The sequence below is a fragment of the Carcharhinus amblyrhynchos genome, chromosome 5 (assembly GCF_965287045.1).
Source record: "Carcharhinus amblyrhynchos chromosome 5, sCarAmb.v2.hapA, whole genome shotgun sequence".
NCBI classification, from domain to species: Eukaryota; Metazoa; Chordata; class Chondrichthyes; order Carcharhiniformes; family Carcharhinidae; genus Carcharhinus; species Carcharhinus amblyrhynchos.
The window spans coordinates 43,680,421-43,701,009 of NC_137328.1; the positions used below are offsets into that span (position 1 = coordinate 43,680,421).

Here is a 20,589-nt window from a genome sequence, read left to right on the forward strand (position 1 = left end):
TTCCTTTTACCTGAACATTGCTGTTTCTCTGATATCATTTTTGGAAGAGAGGGGTTTACCAGTTTTCTTTGTTGATCTAGAATCTGTATTATCAGACATTGAAGAAAGAGAGAAAAAATACATACTTTTTATCTCAGCTGGATATAAATGAAGGTTTCTTCCTTTATACTCATTTTATGGGATGTAGGCATCACTAGCTAGGCCATCATTTTTATTGCCCATTCCTCGCTGCCCTTGAGAAGGTGAAGGTGAGCTGCCTTCTTGAACCACTGCAGTCCCTGTGGTGTACATACACCCATAGTACTGTTAGGGAGGGATTTTGACCTAGCAACGGTGAAAAAATGGTGATATATTTCCGAGTGAGGATGGTGATTAGCTTGGAGGGGAACCCAGGAATATAGTATTCCCAGGTATCTGCTGCTCTTGACCTTCAAATGTAGTGGTTGTGGGTTTGGAAGGTGCTGCCTAAGGAACCTTGATGAGTTCCAGCAGTGTATCTTGTAGATGGTGCACATTGCTGCTAGGCTTCCACTGTTCTTTGGCCAGTGTTTGTGGAAGGGGTAGTAGTCAAGCGAGCAACTTTAATTGGATGGTGTCAAACTTCTTGAATGTTGTTGGAGCTGAACTCAGCCAGTGGATGGTTTTTCACCCTGATTCCCATTGACAGCAGTTTTGCTCAGGCTCCTTGATGCCATACTTGGTCAAATACTGCCCTCGTGTCAAGGGCAGTCACTTTCACCTCACCTCTGGAGTTCAGCTCTTTGGTACATGTTTGAATCAAGGCTGTAATGAGGTCAGGGGATTTGTGACCCTGGTGGAACTCAAACTGAGCACCTTTGAGCAGAACTGAATAAGTGTCGCTTGATATCACTTGATGATTCTTTCTACCACTTTACTGATGATTGAGAGTAGGTTGATGGGGTGGTAATTGGCTGGGTTTGATTTGCTTTATTTCTTGTGTGCAGGACAAACCTGGTCAATTTTCCATGATGCTGGGTAGATGGCAGTGTTGTAACTGTATTGGAACAGCTTAGCTAAGGGTGTGACAAATTCTGAAGCACAAATCTTCACTATTATTGCCAGAATATTGTCAGGAGCCATAGTCTTTGTAGTATCCAGTGCCTTCAGCCACTTCTTCATAGTATTTGGACTGAATTATACTTGCTAAAGACTGGCATTTGTGATTTTGCGGACATCTGGATGAGGCCGAGATGGATCATCCGCTCAACATTTCTGGTTGAAGATTGTTGCAATATTTACACTTTTCTTTTGCACTGTTGTTCTGGGCTCCTCCGTCACTGAGGATGGGGATATTTGTGGGCCCACCTCCAGTGAGTTAATTGCCCACCTCCCTTCACAGCGGGATGTGGTGGGATCACAGAATTTAGATCTGATCCACTGGCTGTGAGATCACTTATCTCCATCAATTACTTGCTGTTTAGTATGCAAATAGACCTGTGTTGTAGCTTCACCAGGTTGACACCTCATTATTACATAAGCCTGATGTTGTTCCTGGCATGTGCTCCTGCACTCTTCACAGGGGAATGTTTAACATTTGTGTCATTGTTAAAGTGTAAGTTTTTGGTAATGCTTCCTAAGGTTCATTGAATCGTAGAATCTCTACAGTGCAAAAGAAAGCCATTCGGCCCAGCAAGTTTGCACCAGCTATCCTACCTAGTTTCTATCCCTGTAACTCGACCCATTTACCTTGCTTATCCCCCTGACACTATGGGACAATTTTGGCATAGCCAGTCCACCTAACCTGCACATCTTTGGATCTGGGTATATATTACCACATAAGGAATTAAGATGACCAAGAACTGGAAACCTGTTATAATCAAAATTATTTATGTCCATGCTATCTAGCATTTAACACTGAAGTAAGTGCCACGTCTATATTCTAAAATGCTTCCACTTAGATGTTTATTCTACACTACAGCACAACAAGCAGATCATTTATAGGGTACATTATCCATGTCCCTTTTCAATTATTATTGAGTTCGCTGAGAGATTATTGGATTAGAGGGCATTACTGCACTGTAGACTTATTTCCTATGGGAATTGATTTGCAATTCATTTAATTACCCAGGCTCATTTAATTCGACCAGTTAAAAGCCATCGAGAGTCAAAAGACGTGAGCAAAATTGAAGCTCATAGGATTAAAGGGGTTGCATTGATACAATGTTGACTATGAGACAGAAAGCGAAGAGTAGTGGTGAATGGTTGTTTTTCAGATTGGAAGCAAGTGAATGTGGTGTTCTTGGGATCCACATTGGGCCCACTACTACTACTGATATAAATGAGCTAAATTTAGGTATGTAGGTTTTTTGTTCCAATGCTTGTAGATGAGACAGAAGCTATCGGTGAGGAGGATGATATATTTCCAGAGAACTTGCATAAATGCATATAATTATTTTAATATTTCTACTATTTCTTAAAATGGTGAAATACACAAATTAATGCATTTTGGTAGAAAAAAATAAGAGGCAATTTAAAGTAACTGGGTTTCGGGAGCAGAGAGATCCGTAGATGTATGCACATAAGTTTTTGAAGATAGCAGGACAAGTTGAGAAACCTGCTGAAAGGACGTAGAAAATCTGTGATATTATAAATAAATAGAAATTTTCATCCTGGGTCAGGGAAAAGCAAGTTGACCCTTTTGGGACTTCTAAAACTCAAGCCCACATTTGAACCACATTCCTACCTCTGATTTTACCTCTGAGAGCTAATGGGGGAGCTCTAGTTTCTGAGATGCAGTGCAGTGTTGGAGATTAGAAGACCCACCTCTGTTATCTGGGACAGCAGCCCAGCTCTTGACAGTTGTTGAAACTGAACAAACTGATTTTTTTTTCTAAGCTGCAAGTTATGTTTCATTTCTATTCAAAAGTTAATTGTCAATCAGTGAAATTGAACAGATGCTAAGATAATTTTTACTTTTAACAATAGGTTTTTTCCAAAAACAGAAGATCGTCTGACATTTAAATCACAATGCAAAATGTGACAGAACTTGTTCCGGCATAGTTTTCAACAATTGTAAATGCATTGTGGCGCTTCTCCTAGTTGGTAAATTACTCTAATGCATCTCAATGCTTAAAAAATGTTGATCAGTGTCAACTTACCTTTTCAGGGTAGAGCCCTATGATGATTCACTGCACTTAAAACACATCTGTGTTCCAGCATCCAGCATGAGCTGGTGATGCCAATCTCAGAAATGTGCATGCAGGCTCATAGAATTGTAGAATCCTACAGTGCAGAAGGAGGCCATTTGGCCCATTGAGTCTGCACTGACCACAAACCCACCCAGGCCCTATCTCCATAACCCCATGCATTTACCCTAATTAATCCCCCTATAACTAAGACACAATTTTAACATGGCCAATCAACCTAACCTGCACATCTTTTGGATTGTGGGAGGAAACCAAAGCATCTGGAGGAAACCCACGCAGACACAGGGAGAATGTACAAACTCTGCACAGACATTGACCCAACCTGGGTCCCTGGCACTGTGAGGCAACAGTGCTAACCATTGTACCACCCTGCTGCCCACGGTGATAGGGATGTTTAAAATCTTCAAAGATTCTGATAAATAAGTAGAGAAAAACAGTTTTGGTGGCGGAGCTTCGGTAATCAGAGGATAGATTCAAGGAGATTGTCGAAATAACTATGAGAGGGAAATGTTACACGGTGTGTTATGATGTTCTGAAATGCAGGGTCTTGAGGGTGATGGTAGGACGTTCAAATATAACATTCTCCAAGTGTCTGCGTGGGTTTCCTCCAAGTGCTCCAGTTTCCTCTCTCTAGCCAAAGATGTGCAGGATAGGTGGATTAGCTGTGCTAAATTGCCTCTTAGTGTCCCAAGATATGTAGGTTAGGAGGATTAGTGGGGTAAATATGTGGGATTATGGGGGTAGGGTCTGGGTCTGGTTGTTGGTGCAGACTCAATGGACTGCATGGCCTCCTTCTGCACTGGAGGAATTCTATGATATGGATATATATTCAAAGAGAAAATGTTACTGCGCAGTGGCAATATGGCAATGGAGTGGGACTAATTGGATATTTCTGAGAGCCAACAAGGACACAATGGGCTGAATGGCCTCTTTCAGCACTCTTGTCCTATGAAGCAATACTTTGGATTTTATATCTGTGTCCAATTTTGACTCTGGATAGTTTTGATTTTAGCAACAAGATAAACAACAACTTGCCTGAGACTACATTTTTTAATGCAGTAAACAACCCAAAGCACTTCTGGGCAAAAATATAGAGAAAGACAATGGATGGCAAGCTATAAAAGCAGAATGCACTTAAAATTATTATCTAGGCTAAAGAAAGAAGAACGGGGCAATTTGAGATGACAACTGGTGGTGACTAAAAGACTTATTACAAAACATAAAAGAAAAGAGATAAGCCACAGAAGTTAAGAAAAGGGACCTGAAGTATTATCAGCAATCTTCGTCAAAGAAGAAAATCAGATGAGTCCACTAAATGATAAATTGGATAAATTATTAATTCTAACCTTTCCCTTTCAGAATAAATTTAAAACAAAGTTATTTGTTATCGGTGTGAAGAACATGAATGTGTTTTCCTCCCTTTTACCGCCAGTCTCAGCATCAGAATCAGGCAGACCATGAATTTAAAAAAAAGCAACAAAGATCAAATCAGTGGTTGTGGTTTAATATCAATCTGATCCTAGATTTGATCCTTGTTTTGTGCCAAGTTCAACATTATTGCTGACCCCATGGCAGGACTGGACATTCCAGCCCGAGGTCAACGTACATTCCCTGTTGCTCAGCTGCTACGGATCCGTATTGGGTGAGGGTGGTAGAATTCCAGTGCATGTCTCAGTTCATCTGCTGCTGAAACCCTCATTCAAGCCTTCATTTACTTCCAGACTGTTCTCCCAGACTTCTCGACTCCCCTCCATAAACTTGTCACCCGAAACTCTCCTGCCTGTCTCATATCTCATAGCAATAACTCATTCATCTAAATTGGCTCCCAATCAAGCAATGCCATGATTTAAAAATTCTCATTCTTGTTTTCAAATCGCTCCATGACCTTGCTTTTTCCTATCTCTGTGATCTCTTCCAATCCTACAATCTTCTGAGATTTCTGTAGTTCTCTAATTCTGACATTTTGTGCATCCCCAATTTTAATTGCTCCACCACTGAGGGGTGAGCCTTCAGTTCCCTGCGGCCCAAGCTCTGGAATTTCCTCTCAGCACATCACCACTTCTCTAACTCCCTTTCCTCTTTGAAAGTCGTCTTAAAACCCACCTCTTTGACTAAGCTTTTGGTCATCTGACCTAATATTCCATTATGTGATTCGGCAACTAATGCTTTTGTGAAGTGCCTTGTAATGTTAAAGGCCAGGATCCTGTCTGCCTTATTAACCGCTTTCTGCCACTTTCAGCAATCCGTGTACATTTACCCACCGTCTCTTTGTTCTAGTACCCTCTTTACAATTGTATCCTTTACTAGATATTGCCTTGTCTCATTCTTTCTACCAAAAGACATATATGTAGTAAATTTCATCTGCTGCATGTTCACCCATTCCATCACCTCTCTGTTGTCTTGAAGTTCATCACTACCCTCCTCACTGTTCACAATACCTGTAGGTTTTATGTCATCCACAAATTTTAAAGTGGTGCACTGCACACTCCAATCAAGGTGATTTATATCATAGAATCATAGAAACTCTACAGTACAGAAAGAGGCCATTTGGCCCAGCGAGTCTGCACTGACCACAATCCCATCCAGGTCCTACCCCCCTATATCTCTACATATTTCTAATCCCTCTAATCTTCGGACCTCAGGATACTAAGGGGCAATTTTAGCATAGCTAATCAACCTAACCCACACATCTTTGGACTATGGAAGGAAACCGGAGCACCTGGAGGAAACCCACGCAGGCACGAGGAGAATATGCAAACTTCACACAGACAGTGACCCAAGCCGGGAATCAAACCCAGGTCCCTGGAGCTGTGAAGCAGCAGTGCTGCTGTGCCACCATCAGTCAAGAAAACCTGTTGGGGGTGAGGTGGGGGGTGGTGAGCAAGCCCTGAAATCGATAACCCACCCACCATACTTAAATAGGTAATTATGGTTCACTTAGGCTTGTCATCAAGTCAATTGACCCTAATAATATGCTGCTCATGTCATTAAACTTTTGACGCAGGCTTTTAGATTCGAGCCTGATTTTTTTTTTAATTCTTCAAAGAGCGTGAAGAAACGTGGGGAGAGGCGCTACCTTTGGGGATTCCGTTTTGCAGATTGGGGGCTGACCCCCATAAGATAGGGCCTTAATTTCTTTCTCCCCACCCACACCTTAAACCCACCCAATCCCCTTTCTCACCTTCCAAACTCTGCCCAACTAAGTCCCTGTGGTTCTATATCCTCCTGGTTCCCTATTACAGTCCCTGCACTGCCCTGTAATGTGCTCTTGGCACTGCTAGGACAGATGGAGCTGCTGCCCAGCCAGATTTACTGGTAGCTTCCAGGAGCTATACTCCTGGAGTTGAGGAAATTTTGGATCTCTGTCTTTTAGTGAGGCTCTGTCTGCCTGTTCTAGTATTTCCGGTGGATGTTAAAGATTCCATGCTACTTTTGAAAGAGAAAATGGTATTTCTCCCAGTTTCCTGGTCAGTACCCCTCCTAATCAGCCCTAATGTGAAAACAGATTTTTCATCTTGTGGGAACCTACTATACACAAGTCAGCTGCCATATTTATCTACTTAACAGCAGTTGCACTTCAAAGGTTTCTTTCATTTTGTAGTGATATGGAATGTTTTGAGAACATATAGAGGTACAATATGAATGCAGACTATTTCTCTTTCTGCTTTTTTACCAATAAATGAACAATGCCACTCTGAGAAATAGTATGCAAAGAGAAAGCTCACATCATTTAATTGAGGAATGTTTTTAGGAGCTTAAAACAAAGCGAACAATTGAAAACTTCACTCTGCATCTGGTCTGGGCTGCCGTATCCCGAGGGGTCGTAAAGATGGAAAAACATTACATGTCTCATGATTAGTGTTGAACCTTATTAGTTCTTACTTTGTTGTCTGAACAAATTAGTGCAACAAAAGCAATTTCAGGTTTATGAGTTATTCTTTTTATATTTCAGCATAAAAATTCCTAATTACATTTGTAACCCATGAAAAATATATTTCCAGATCATAATCCACCCTATTACTTGTTAGCCAATTAAATATGTACTTTTTGTGACATTCAAGTAAGTGCATTGTAATTTTATGTGAATTTTATTTAATTGTATACAGGTGATGAGCATTAATTGAGGATTCACCTGTGCTCCTTTAAGCAGAATGAAACAGTAGTTGTTGGGTTGGGAGATATATATTTAGTATTTATCTTAAATAAGTGTTTAGAATTGTGTGTAAAGATTGGCTCCCATTCTGTCCCTCACCACCCAGCCTTCTGGAGTATTACACATTATTTCCTTTGTTTAAGAATTGTGTGTTATGTCGTGTGTTCTATTTACTCCTCTTCAAACCATGTACATTTCTAAACAATTTCTTTACTATCTGTTCATAAGTTGTTATTCCATTCACTTAAATACAGGTTGTTTTGTGTCGCTTAGTAGCTGTAAAATTGGTGAGGAAGAGGTTAGAATAGCTGCTCAAAATATTCTGTCTAACAGGAGAAAAACCCATAAATTTCAACCAATTCAAATTTATTTTTTTCACAAAAATCTTATGTAATCTCATGAGTGTTCCACCCAGTAACTCATTGAGTTAGAAAACAAACAAACCTGGGAGCATTTTGGCCATACATTACCAATTACATAAGAACATAAGAAATAGGAGCAGGAGTAGGCCATCTAGCCCTTCAAGCCTGCCCCGCCATTCAATAAGATCATGGCTGATCTGAAGTGGATCAGTTCCATTTTCCCGCTTTCTCCCCATAACCCTTAATTCCCCTGTCTATCAAAAACCTATCTACCCATGACTTAAATATATTTAGCGAGGTAGCCTCCACCACTTCAACGGGCAGAGAATTCCAGAGATTCACCACCCTTTGAGTGAAGAAGTTCCTCCTCAACTCCGGTCTAAACTGCACTCTCCCCCCCCCCCCCTTATCTTGAGGCTGTTTCCTCTAATTCTGCTATCCTTTCTAAGCGGGAAGAATCTCTCTACCACTACCCTTTCCATCCCCTTCATTATCTTATACATCTCTATAAGATCCCCCCTCATCCTTCTAAACTCCAACAAGTACAGACCTAGTCTATTTAGTCTCTCTTCAAAGTCCAACCCCCTCATCTCCGGTATCAGCCTAGTGAACCCCCTCTGCACTCCCTCCAAGGCCAATATATCCTTCCGCAAGTGCGGTGACCAAAACTGTACACAGTACTCCAGCTGCAGCCTCACCAGTACAGTTGCAGCAAGACCTCCCTACTTTTATATTCTATCCCCCTCGCTATAAAGGCCAACATTCCATTCGCCTTCTTGATCACCTGCTGCACCTGCAGACTGGGATTTTGCGACTTGTGCACAAGGACCCGCAGATCCCTCTGCACCATAGCATGCTGCAGCTTTTCGCCTTTTAAATAATAATCCCTCCTACTATTACTTCTGCCAAAGTGGATAACCTCACACTTGCTAACATTGTACTCCATCTGCCAGGTCCTTGCCCACTCGCTCAGCCTATCCAGATCTCTCTGCAGAGTTTCCACACCCTCCACGCAATTTGCTTTTCCACTCATCTTCGTGTCATCACCCTACACTCAGCCCCCTCCTCCAGATCATCTATATAAATGGTAAACAGTTGATGCCCCAGCCCCGATCCCTGTGGCACTCCACTAGTCACCAACCGCCAACCAGAATAGCACCCATTGATACCAACTCTCTGCTTCCTATTAGACAGCCAATCCTCTATCCATGCTAACGCCTTACCCCCAACTCCATGCACCATAACCTTCTGTAGCAACCATTTATGAGGTACCTTATCAAACGCCTTTTGGAAATTAATTATTATTAAGTTTTTTGATCAAGAATCCAATATTCCAGTAGGTCACATCTCAGAACTTTGGTCTCCTTGCAGAATTTAAAATATCAAATTAACAAAGAGAACGAGCCTTACAACACTATGAAAATGACTGTTGAAAAAAGAATCACAGCAAAGTGTGTTGTCAGATTAATCAAATGCTACATGCAACAGAAAAATCCAAGAAATAGAAGCAGGAGTCAGCTTTTGACCCTTCAATTGTGTCATGGCTAATCCCCTATCTCAGTACCATCTTTCCTTACCAATCCCTTGATTCCTCTTTAGTATCCATGAATTTATCAATCTTTATTTTGGATACACTCAACTATCAAACACCCATAGACCTCTGGAATAGAGGATTCCAAAGATTCTGCATGCTTTGAGTGGAGGAATTCCCAATCATATCTGAGTCCTAAATACCCAACCCCTTATTCTAAGACAGTGACCCCTAATTTTAGATTCGAAAATTGGGGGAAACATCTACCTTTTCAAACCCGAGGAATTTAATATTCTGATTGAAATCACCTCTCATTTTTCTAAACTTGAGGGAATATAGATCCAGCCTACCCCATCTGCATCCATGGGCCAATTCCCCAGTACCAGGAATCAGTCTCTTTGTTGCACTCACTCTAAAGCTAGTATATCCTCCAGGTGTGGCCTCACCAAGGACCTGTATAATTGCAGTAAAACTTCTTTGTCTTGTACTCAAAACATTTTATAATTAATACTAACAGAATATCTACTTTCCTTATTACTTGCAGTACTGCATGTTAACTTTGTGATTTATGTACAAGGATACCTAAGACCCTCTGAATACCATCATTTTTCAGTCCTTCATTTTAAAAATATCCTCTGCTTTTTCTTTCAAAGCGGATCAGCCATTTTCTTACTAACTTAATTGCAGTCTTTTGCCCCCTTTTCTACTTTGTATTATTAGCAAATCTGGACACAGTGCTTTCAGTGTCCTCATCTAGATTATTGACATAGAAGATAAATAGCTGAGATGAAAGTACTGATCCTTGTAGTCCCCCACTAGTTGCAGTCTCAACCTGAAAGTGGCCAATTTATTCCTAATTTATGTTTTCTTTCCATTAACCAGTCCTCAGCCCATGCTATTATATTTGCCCAATCCTATGAACTCTAATTCTGTGTAGTAACCTTGCATATAACACTTCATATTAATGTATTTTTGAAAATCCATATACACTACATCTAAGTTTCCTCCTTGTGTACCCTGTTAGTGACAATCTCAGAAACTCCAATAGATTTGTCCAACATAAATCTGTGTTGACTCCGGTCAATCGTATTATGATTTCTAAGTACTATGTTACGAGGCTCCTCATAAATGTTAGCATTTCCCCCCTCCTGATGTTCCCTGTGTTCTCTGTCCATCCTTTCTTGAACAGTGAGGTTAGGTTTGCTGCCTTGTGATCTGCGGGGACCATTCTAAAATTTAGGAAATTCTGAAAGTTCAAAACTGATCTCATTATCCCTGTAGCTTTTACAACCCCAGATGCTGCTCAATGAATTGAAAGTTGCAAGTAGAAAATATGAATCATAAAAATTGATTCTTCTAATCTGCGATCTGATTTGAACCCTGACTAGATTACTGTCTGACAAATTACTTGTATGGTATTCTTTGCCATTGTCTGTAGGCTTTACTTCCGAAAAGTGTTTCATCTTTTCATTGCCTAGCTTAGATCCAAAATGTAGGATAAAATTGGTGTAGAAATTGGCACACAGAGTGTGCTTTGTAACAGATACAAACAGCAAAACATGTTGTTGATCCTTGAATTATAACTTAATAGCTGGTACACATCACATGGCATGTTGGTGCGTACATAATAATGGATAGCTGGTATTTCAGTACAATATGCAATACAACACAGAACTGTTGCATGTGTGACATATAGCTGACCTGGTGCATACAACATAATAGAACTGGTGTAAATTTTACAATTGGCACAGGCACGCAATTCAGCATAATGCCTATCTAGTACAATGTACAGCAGTATGACACGCAGTCCCTTCCTTGAAATCATTAAAGTAAATTACTCTTTAAAAAGTGATTTGCTTTTAATTTGTATAAAAATGGAGTACTCAGCATAATAAAGTTGTCACTTTAAACTTGCTCATTAAAAAGTCCTGTTGTGCTTTTTTTGTTTTTTTCCATTTATTTCTATGTTCATTGAAATCTGCTTGCACTGTGTTACCTTGAGCTCTTTTAATGCTATCTATCATCAGATTGAAATGGCGATTGAGACACTCCAAAAGTCTGATGGTTTGACTGCTCACAGAAGTACTCTTCTCAACAGCCATGTAAGTTGCCTCTTCCTTCAAATCCACTTTAATCTTTTGCCTGTTACATACATCTTTTTCTGATTAATCCTGCTGCTATTTCTGCTTATTTTGTTTGTTCTGACTTTTGATGCAATATATTGACAATTTGTATTGCTTTCCTTACCATACCAGTATAAACAATTGATAATACTGAAATGCGATGCTAGAATCGTGTGAAATAAAACATTTGCAGAGATTCCACTAGTTTACGAGAGATCAGAAGACACCAGAGAAAGATAGCAAAGATCTAGTTGTGTCTCTGCTATTTCTAAGAGTTTCCAGTTTGCCTTATAAGGAACAGGCCTTCTGACTGCCTCTTAGAAGCCAAATAATGCCAGCAGAGGTGGAGACAACCCCAGCAGAGTTGCAACTCTGAGCTCAGTCAAAACAAGTGTACTTGTGAAGAATAGTACGGCCAGTGAGCTGAGGCTTATTGGCCTCCATGTGGGTGTATGTGAGCCCCATTGGTGAGATGAAAACCACAAAGCAACCTAAAGGACAGTTTTTGTACAAGATTGGAATGGGAGAGAGTGCACCCTCCCACTAATCCAAAAATTCACAGTGGGGTTAAGCTTTATAAGTCACTATTGGGCATGATCCTATCATAACTTAATCCTCTTAAGGGGCAGCACGGTGGCTGAGTGGCACTGCTGCCTCACAGCGCCAAGGACCCGAGTTCGATTTCCAGCTTGGGTCATCGTCTGTGCAGAGTTTACACGTTCTCCCCGTGTCGACATGGATTTTCTCCGGGTGTTTTGGTTTTCTCCCCTAGTCCAAAGATGTGCAGGTTAGGTTGATTGGCCATGTTAAATTGACCCTTAGTGTTGGGGAATTAGTAAGGTATATATGTGGGATCACAGGAATAGGGCCTGGGTGGGATTGTGGTCAGTACAGACTTGGTGGGCTGAATGGCCTATACTGCACTGTAGGAATTTGATGATTTAATGAACTATCTGGATGGTAACCTGAAGAACGTTGATGCCCATGACTTAAACTGGAGTAGGATTAATTTTTTAAAAACTATGTAGAGCTGAAAACGCATTCTGCTCAGTATGCTTCCCTCAGTTTTCAACAGAAACATTTTTCACAAAGCGCAATGGTCCTTTTTCTATGCTGCATTATTATTAAGGAGAAGGTGAACAACTAACAGTGCATCGCTCAAGTGCCTTAAATGGAACTCTTATTTTCTTTTCTTAAGCTGGTGTTTGTAAATGGAACTTCAACCACTCTGACCTTCATTCACTTCTCTGCCTCTTCCAGATACGACTACACCAGCATTCCCTTTGATTTCTCCCCACTTTTCATACATCCATCTCTTACTGAGTTTATTTTTCCCCTTCTAATTTTCTCCTTTCTCTCCTGAGCGCTCTGTCTGACACTGGACACAGGTCTGTAGATGCATATGTTCCCATCCCTGCCTCATGCCAGTGAATAGTATGAAAATGATTGGTGAAGAGGTGTATATAATGACAAGATATTGTGCAGCCAATTGTAATGGTTGAACTGACGAGCAGAAACCATACAAATTTACTCTCACAGCTGGAGATCTTGGTTGATTATTTGTAATTCACCCACATAGTATTCATCTTCCATATTTGAGACTAGTTTGCGAGGCATATTGTTTTGATATGGAGAGGATTACAGATTAACCCAATCTAGTCCTGTCCGAACATACACATTATGGGCTGGAATTTAATGCCCCTGTGGTAGCTGACTGCTCTCAGATGCAGGCTCATGTCTCTTTCAAATCAAACAGCAACTAATATGGGCCTGAAATGAGACCAGAGGTCCCCTAACGGCCAAGTCTGGATTGCCCCTGGTTATCTCACCACAAAATCCAGCCCAAAATGAGTTTTTTGTATCAGGGATGAGAACTGTTGCAAATTCTTTCCCCTTTCAAGCTTGAGTGTTGACGTCAATTATATGACCCTATTTGTTGTGCCCATACAAATGGTCAAAAATATGGGGAGAAAACAATTCAATTTGTGCCCTGATTATTTTTCTCCTCGATGTTTGAAGTAACTTCCAGGAAATTTTAATGTTTAATTCCTGAAGATTCCAAGACACCCTTGGAAGGTTAGCAAATCTATGATCTATGCATCACACGCAGGAAAATCATTCCTTGGATTTGAGTGGCCTATGAGATTTAGTTTTGCATTTGAAGGCTAAGTGACAAAAAAAACCTCTTTTGGCCTTCACTCAAATATTCTTGAGGTCATTAATGCCGTTCAGTACCATGACTCGCCAAATGGAAGTGTCAAATGTAATGTCACAGTTAGTTCAGCATTTCTCTTTTTAGTATTTCTTTTACATTACAACAATGTGAATGCAGCACTAAAAATCAAATAAAAGGAGTCTAATGTCAATAAGGTTCCATGTGGCCTGCCCTTTCTCCTATTTCTAATGTTCTTTGTTGTCTCAAAGGCTAAAGTAAAGGGAAGCTGAGCAATGAAGACCAGGAAGGTCACAGGTTCAATCTTTGCTGATCTCAAGGTGGCAGTTAGATGGTAAAATTATACACTGTCCTGCATTTTGAAAAGGGAAATTGGACAGTAATTTCTATTTCAAGTAAACATGTAGGTTTTAAAGAAACAAAGAAGAAAAATCTTGTATTTCTGTAATGTTTTTCATGACCGCAGACATCCCAAAGCACCTTGCAAAGTATATTTGAAGTAGAATTACTGAAACACATTAGGTGTGGATAGGATTTTTCTTTGCCATGATACCTGCAGACACTTAAGGGGCTAAATTGTGCAGCCTTCAAAATGGCACATGGCTTGTAATGCAGAATTGTCCCATGCTCTTTCAGTGTGATGCAGGCAGCAAAACTTCATGCTGCCTTGCTCATTACCATGATGGTACCATGCCGTCAGTATCAACTGCATTGTTGAATGACTGCAAGCCTCAGCAGGAAGCCCAAAATCATGAGGGGCCAGTGCCAGTTAAACCAAGCCTGCAGTACTTAAAACACGTGTTACATTGATGTTGAAGCAGCAGGTGGAAGTCTTTGTACAAGTTCTTCTGACATGGCAGAAGAATGAATGATGGCACAACATGGAAGAGAGCATCCTCCAAACTTTTGGGACACTGCACTGAGATCCTTATTGGAGGTGGTGTAAAGAAGGAGATAAGTGCAATATCCACAATATGCAAGGAGACCTGCCAGACCAATGCTCAGAAGGCAGTGGAGCAGAAAGGCTTGCAGGGTCCTACAGGAGTCCAACACACTCTCCTCCAAAGGATTTCTGAAATAGATGAGGCTTCATTCACACTGATGGAGTGGCAGTGGTTCCCAATGCACAAATCAATACTGTCTTCCTTGAAGGTCATGTTCTGCCCTTCCACCTTTTTCACTCTTCCATTGGCCTTGCCTGTCAACTAGCCATCAAGCTGCTACCTATGTTGAGAAGGTGCAATTTGAAACCAGGTCTTTTTGGCTCAGAACTGCTTAAGGTCCAACTCCAAAGTCATGTCTAGTTTCCCCTACTGAAAGTCAGCAGTCTTTCACCATTCACGCTGCAGCCATTCCAATAGAATTGTTAAGACATGCGGGCAATAGGCATTGTGGGAATGCACAAAGACGAGTAGCCAGCAGGCCAGGGGACAACAGCAGGGGGCCTCTCTTGAGAAGTTCACGAGTCTCTCAGTCTTTTTTTTAGCGCAATCAGCTCCATACCGGAAATCATTCCTTTAATTTCTGGGCCTGCTAATGGCTCTGCGGGTCATACTGGTGGAGGGCAGAACCTCTTGGGGAGGGGGGGTGATGGGGTAGGAAGTGACAGGGCAATCAGAGCTGGTCATCGAAGGTAGGAAGTGGAGATTGGGGCTGGCCTGGGGGTGGGGAAGATATTGTGGTTGTGTTTATTTGTATGTGATTACAAGGTGAATGAATTGTTCACAGCCTAGGCAGAAAGGACTGTCTTGATTAGATTTTCTCTTCTTCATCTCTTTCCTGGAAATTTAATTATTTGATCAAGGTATTTGTATTGCTCACTCAGAGGGAAATCTTGCTTCAGACAGCTGCCAGCCATTCAGATTGTCAAGCAAAGGTAGTGCTGTAGTCCTAGCAGCACCACCAAGAATAGTGGTCATTTCTGGAACTACATGCAGCAGAGATATGAGCCTGAATTTCACACTTGACATGCAAGTGAAACCGGGAGCAAATATAGAATCCACTCCTGGGCAAGATTGTGTTCTCAGTGCAATTTCACACTGGGTGGCCAATTAAAGTCTGCCCGGCATGAAACACATTTTCCAGTTGGCCTGACAGTGCAGACAAGGATGGGAATGAGTCAGACATGGGACCTGGGTAGCCACAGGACTTCGGTAACTTCAATTAAACTTCTAGTCGAAATACTGGAATAGTAGTAGAAATAGATGGGTCCTACAAAATTCTGCCTCAGGAATTTGGAACTTTCAAGATCTGAACATTTATAAATAAACCAAAACCTTTCAAGATTTTTCTGATTGCTGTTTATGACCCTTATGTTCTCATAAGTAATGAACATGTTTCTAGCTCCACGAAGGTGATTGAAGAGATGCTTCTCCTATTCTGTTATTTATTCTATTTAACTTCTATTTCTTCTGTCACAAGAATGTAGCTTACTTAGCACTTCAGGTAACACAAGGTACCAATTAAATTATGCTTATATGAATAGTCTTGAATTGTATGATGTTTGTAACATGACAACATACTCAGTATTTATTTAAAATATCAAAAATTGTACTTACATGTAATCTGATTACATTATTCAGACTTATGGGAAAATATAAATTCAATATTGTTTAATGATCTATACATTCAGCATCAACTTTCAGTGCCATACAGAAATCTACATGGGTAGATCTTGTCTTGATTAATATTTTGTCAATGTTTCAAATATAACTAAAGCTCAGCAGTTAAATGATGAAATAAATCTAGCCATTTCGTGTGAAATGCATGAAGTTGAAAAGTAATTAAAGCAATAATTTGAACACTAAATACAAAAGGCTCTAATGCCTTATTTTAACTAATTATTATTAGAAATGTTCATGAGCCATACACATTTTTTGTGATAAGAAAAGTAAGCAATTTAAGTAACCTTAGCTTTTTGTTGTGGCTACATCAAGGTGCAGATTTCAGTGTGGACATCCTTAACAGAGGCAAAACTTTGTCACTAGTTATTCCTTCCTGTGGCTCAGTTTGGAAAATTTGCCCCTGAACAAGCTGGACAGATATGTCCTGTGCTGAGGCTCCTCTCCCCCTTTTCCAACCATTTATCCTGCTTTTGGTAATGCTGTTCATTTTTCAAGTCGTGCAATATTCTAACGTGAATGTCATGGGTGCAGCCACACCTGAGAGCAATTGCTTTGTGCAGCCACCTTGAAGTTAGCAAGACGTCCTTCAGCACTTTGCATTTCATTCCCTGTAGTTTATTTTCATAACTTTCAAGAACTATAGATAGTACCAAGCACTTATTGAATCATTGCAACAGCCAGAGGAAATCAACCAGAAAACAATCTGTAAGAAGGTGATCTTTTTAAAAACATTTGTTATAGTGGCGAGTGAGTGCTGGATGGGCCGATGTCAAAACTGCTGCTGAACACATGGAGCTGTGCAAGGTTAAGGGAGCACATTGATTGGAGCATTGAGTCCAAAGTGGCAGCACTCTTCTCAGATCAGCATTGCATGCTGTTTGATGACACAACCTGCTTGCTGTACATACGTCTGACTGACATTCAGAAGTGCACGCATGACAACTCATTTACTATTATGCTGGCCATGCAATTCACCTCTCAAATGCACACACATGCTTCAGATACCATTTTGGTATTGTAAAGACCTTCAGCACCCACAATGCGTGTGCTAACATGACTCATTTCTTATTTTTAATTCAGTATCATGGAAGAAAGTAGTTGAATTTGAATTGTAGTGATCAATTTCTGGAATGATGATTTTTCTCTTTCAGAATTTATTGCTGCAGTGAAGTGTTACTAGCTTCTAGATTCCAAAGAATCACTTGCAATTCCATAGCTGCCTTCACATGAAGGCAGATGTCTCAAAGCATTTTACAATTAAGGGAACAATATGTCAAACCCCATGTAGTATGGAAGGGGTGGGGGTGAGCGGAACAAAATGGAGAGGGTTCATGTGACAGACCAGATTTCCACTGAGGATAGGGGTTTTGAGAAAGTTTTTGAATGATGGAAGCAAAAGTTCAAAGACAGGAGAACTTGGAAGGTGGTATCAGAAAGCTGAAGTGAAATAGGTAAACCGGCAACTAACAATCGCAGAACAGAGAGCGGAAAGGACAACTGGCCATTTAGTGCTAAAGGTAAAAAGGTCACTTAAAAGGACTCAAGACTGTATGAGAATCACAAAGCTAGAGAGGAGTGCATCCATGGAGAGTCTGAAAACAAGTGCAAGGATTTTGAAGTTAATTCCATGAGGCATGGGAAACTGGTTTTGACTGTTACAGTAATCAGAATGTAAATGAGGATATGGGCTACTGCATTTTGGGTGAGTTGAATTTTACAGAGGATTAAAACAGGCCAGCTTGGAGAGCATTGAAGAGATCAAAATTACAGCAGTGGGGGCAGCACTGTTGTAGCAGTGGAATAAAGACATGCATTTATATAGCACCTGTGATGACTTCAAAACATCCCAAATTGCTTAACAGGAATAACTACTTCTAGAAGAGTAGTCACTATTGTTTTGTAGACAAACAAGCAAATTTGATCACAGTAAAATCTTACAAACAGCAATGGAATGAATGATGAACTAACGGCCAGAATTCTCCGGCCATTCATACAGATGGGATCTTTTGGTCCCGCTGACAGTGCACCCCAAGGCAGGTTTCCCAGAAGCATGAGGTGCAGTCAATGTGAAATGCCTTTGACAACTGCAAAACCAGAAGATACTGCCTCCAACAAATGGCATGCCGCCTCCCACTGTGAGAAACATGCTGTGGGGAGGCCAGAGAAAGCCCCCAACTTGTTTTGGTTATATTGACTAATGGATGAATGTTGTTCAGAACACAGGTAGAATTTCCTATTATTATCTGAAAAAGAAGACCCAGCAAGTTTTCAGATCCATCTGGACAGGCAGGCACGACCTCAGTTTAACATCTCATCTTAAATACAATACTTCTCGTAATGCAATCCTCCATCAATAGTACACTAAAGTACCACGCTAGATTAATGTGTTCAACTGCTGATGTTGAACTTGAAACCACAATCAATTTACAATTGGCCATGTCAAGGGAAGTACTCCTTCGTGTCCTGGTTGACATTTATCCATCAACTAACATCAATAATACAGGTTATCACATTGCTGTTTGTCAGATTTTACCCTGTGCAAATCAACTGCTGTGTTTCCTACATTACTACTGTAACAACACTTCAGAAGTACTTAGTTTGCTGGAAAGTACTTTGGGATGCCCTGAGGTCATGAAAAGTGCTGTATGAATGCAAATTTTTATTTCTTTTTCTTTTCTAACTCAGGCAGGGATGCCACCACTGAACCAAGCTGATACTTTGAAGAAAGTGGAAGTGGACACTTGGAAGAAAGCTGTTTTGGTAATGGTGCAGTTATGGGGAAGGGAAGTGAGCTTAGGGTCAAATAGTTTGACAATTTCCCATATTTCCAAAAGCCCAATCTAGCAGCAAGGGTGCTGATGTAGGCTGGGACAGAGGCAAGTAGGTGCTTAAGGGAGCCAAAAAGACAGCTACAATTCTGCTGACACTAACTAGAAGAAATTTCAGTTTTTGATGTCAGGCAAGCAGGTAGCAGCAATCGCAAATGCCTTCAGATTTACATAGACGACAGAGGTAGAGCTGGACATCAACATATTTGTAGAAGCTAATCCATGTTTTTGTAGGTGATGAAGGGTGGGAAACCACAGGTGCATCCCTGGAGATGAATGGAAAGGAAGAAAAGTCATTGAGGGTAGTGTAGAGGTCAGATTAAAATAAGTATGAGCAGAAGAAGAGAAATTCATGAATGGCTGAAGAAAGACAGGAGGATGGAATGGTCAAAAGTGGTGGAAAGGATAGGAAGCAACATAGAGCAACAGGATGGGATTTTCTGACTGCATTTGCCCCAAAACCGGAAAATCCTGCACCCCCATCACAGGAAAACTCCTCCCATAGTGTTGTATTTGTCTCTGGATATTTTTTGAGCAGTAAAGTAGGTATGATAAAAAGGGCTTGAAAAGGCAAGATGAGCTGGGAGACATGTTTTGTCATCTGGGGAGGGGCTGGAAGCTAGACAATGGTTCTATATCAATATCACAGAAGGTACTTTGAAAGTCAGAAAATTGTTTGAAACTCATGTCACTCCAGAGAAATCAGGACATTGAATCTTAATGAAAAAAATCAGGATTTATATAGTGCAGTCTTAGTTTTTAAATTTTGCTGATTTAGATAATGTAATAATTTGTGCTATTTATAAACGTATGTTATGCTATAATTTTTATGATATTGACAGATTGAGCTCTGGACTGTGGTTCTTTCCATGATATCCAAATAGAATGTCAATCAGATTGGACAAATGACTTCACCTGGCCTTTCATCAAAGAGCAGATCAACTATTTTAAGCTTTCACTTAATGGGAAATCGGCTGACCCTGAAAATAGCATTTCTGAAATGTGTACCAACTGTCTGTTATTCTGAACGCTGTTCATATATTATTGAATGCTAGTTAAAGGGCGAATGAAATAGTTCCACTGAAGTTAAACAGGAGCCTGAGAATTAGTATACATCCTCAGATCTTCTTTGAAATATCTGGATCAATATCGAGCATTATCCTTTCTAGTTTTAAAAAAATGTCAATTTTGAAACTGTTAAACGTATTTAATTTTCTACAAAAGTTTGTAGGCAACCTGTTTCTGCAAAAAGACTTCTCTAGATAGCATTAATCAATAAACAGATTCCAATGCCATTACAGAAATTTATTTTCCCGGAAGTATTAATAGATCATTAGAAATGATAAATGGGCTTACAAATTTGAATAAGGCTAATTGCAGTAGTTCTTTCAAAGTTTCAGCACAGACACAATGGGCTGAATGGCCTCTTTCTATGCTGTATCATGCTATCCTAGGTATAATTTGGGTAATTTGCTGGCACTGAGATAAATTAGATGTAGCTGAAGATTGCTGTATGTATGATATTTGGTTTGAAATAATTATACTATACACTTTACAATATTAACATATTTCCTGAAAATCATAGAATCCCTACATGCCTAAGGAGGTCATTTGGCCCATCAAGTCTG

General features: G+C 40.3%; 1 protein-coding gene across 5 annotated transcripts in view; it reads left to right on the top strand.

Moving 5' to 3' along the window:
* Window positions 1-20,589, top strand: part of rfx3 (regulatory factor X, 3 (influences HLA class II expression)) — a 337,954-nt gene that overhangs the window by 225,683 nt on the left and 91,682 nt on the right. For 3 of the 5 annotated variants that reach the window (XM_080188698.1, XM_080188701.1, XM_080188702.1), the window contains 2 exons: window positions 11,241-11,315; window positions 18,819-18,893. The exons of 1 other annotated variant lie outside the window; for it this stretch is intronic. In XM_080188698.1, coding sequence (XP_080044824.1) covers window positions 11,241-11,315; window positions 18,819-18,893 — 150 coding nt within the window. The remainder of the gene's footprint in view (window positions 1-11,240; window positions 11,316-18,818; window positions 18,894-20,589) is intronic. One more of the 5 variants, XM_080188699.1, reaches the window with a different exon arrangement.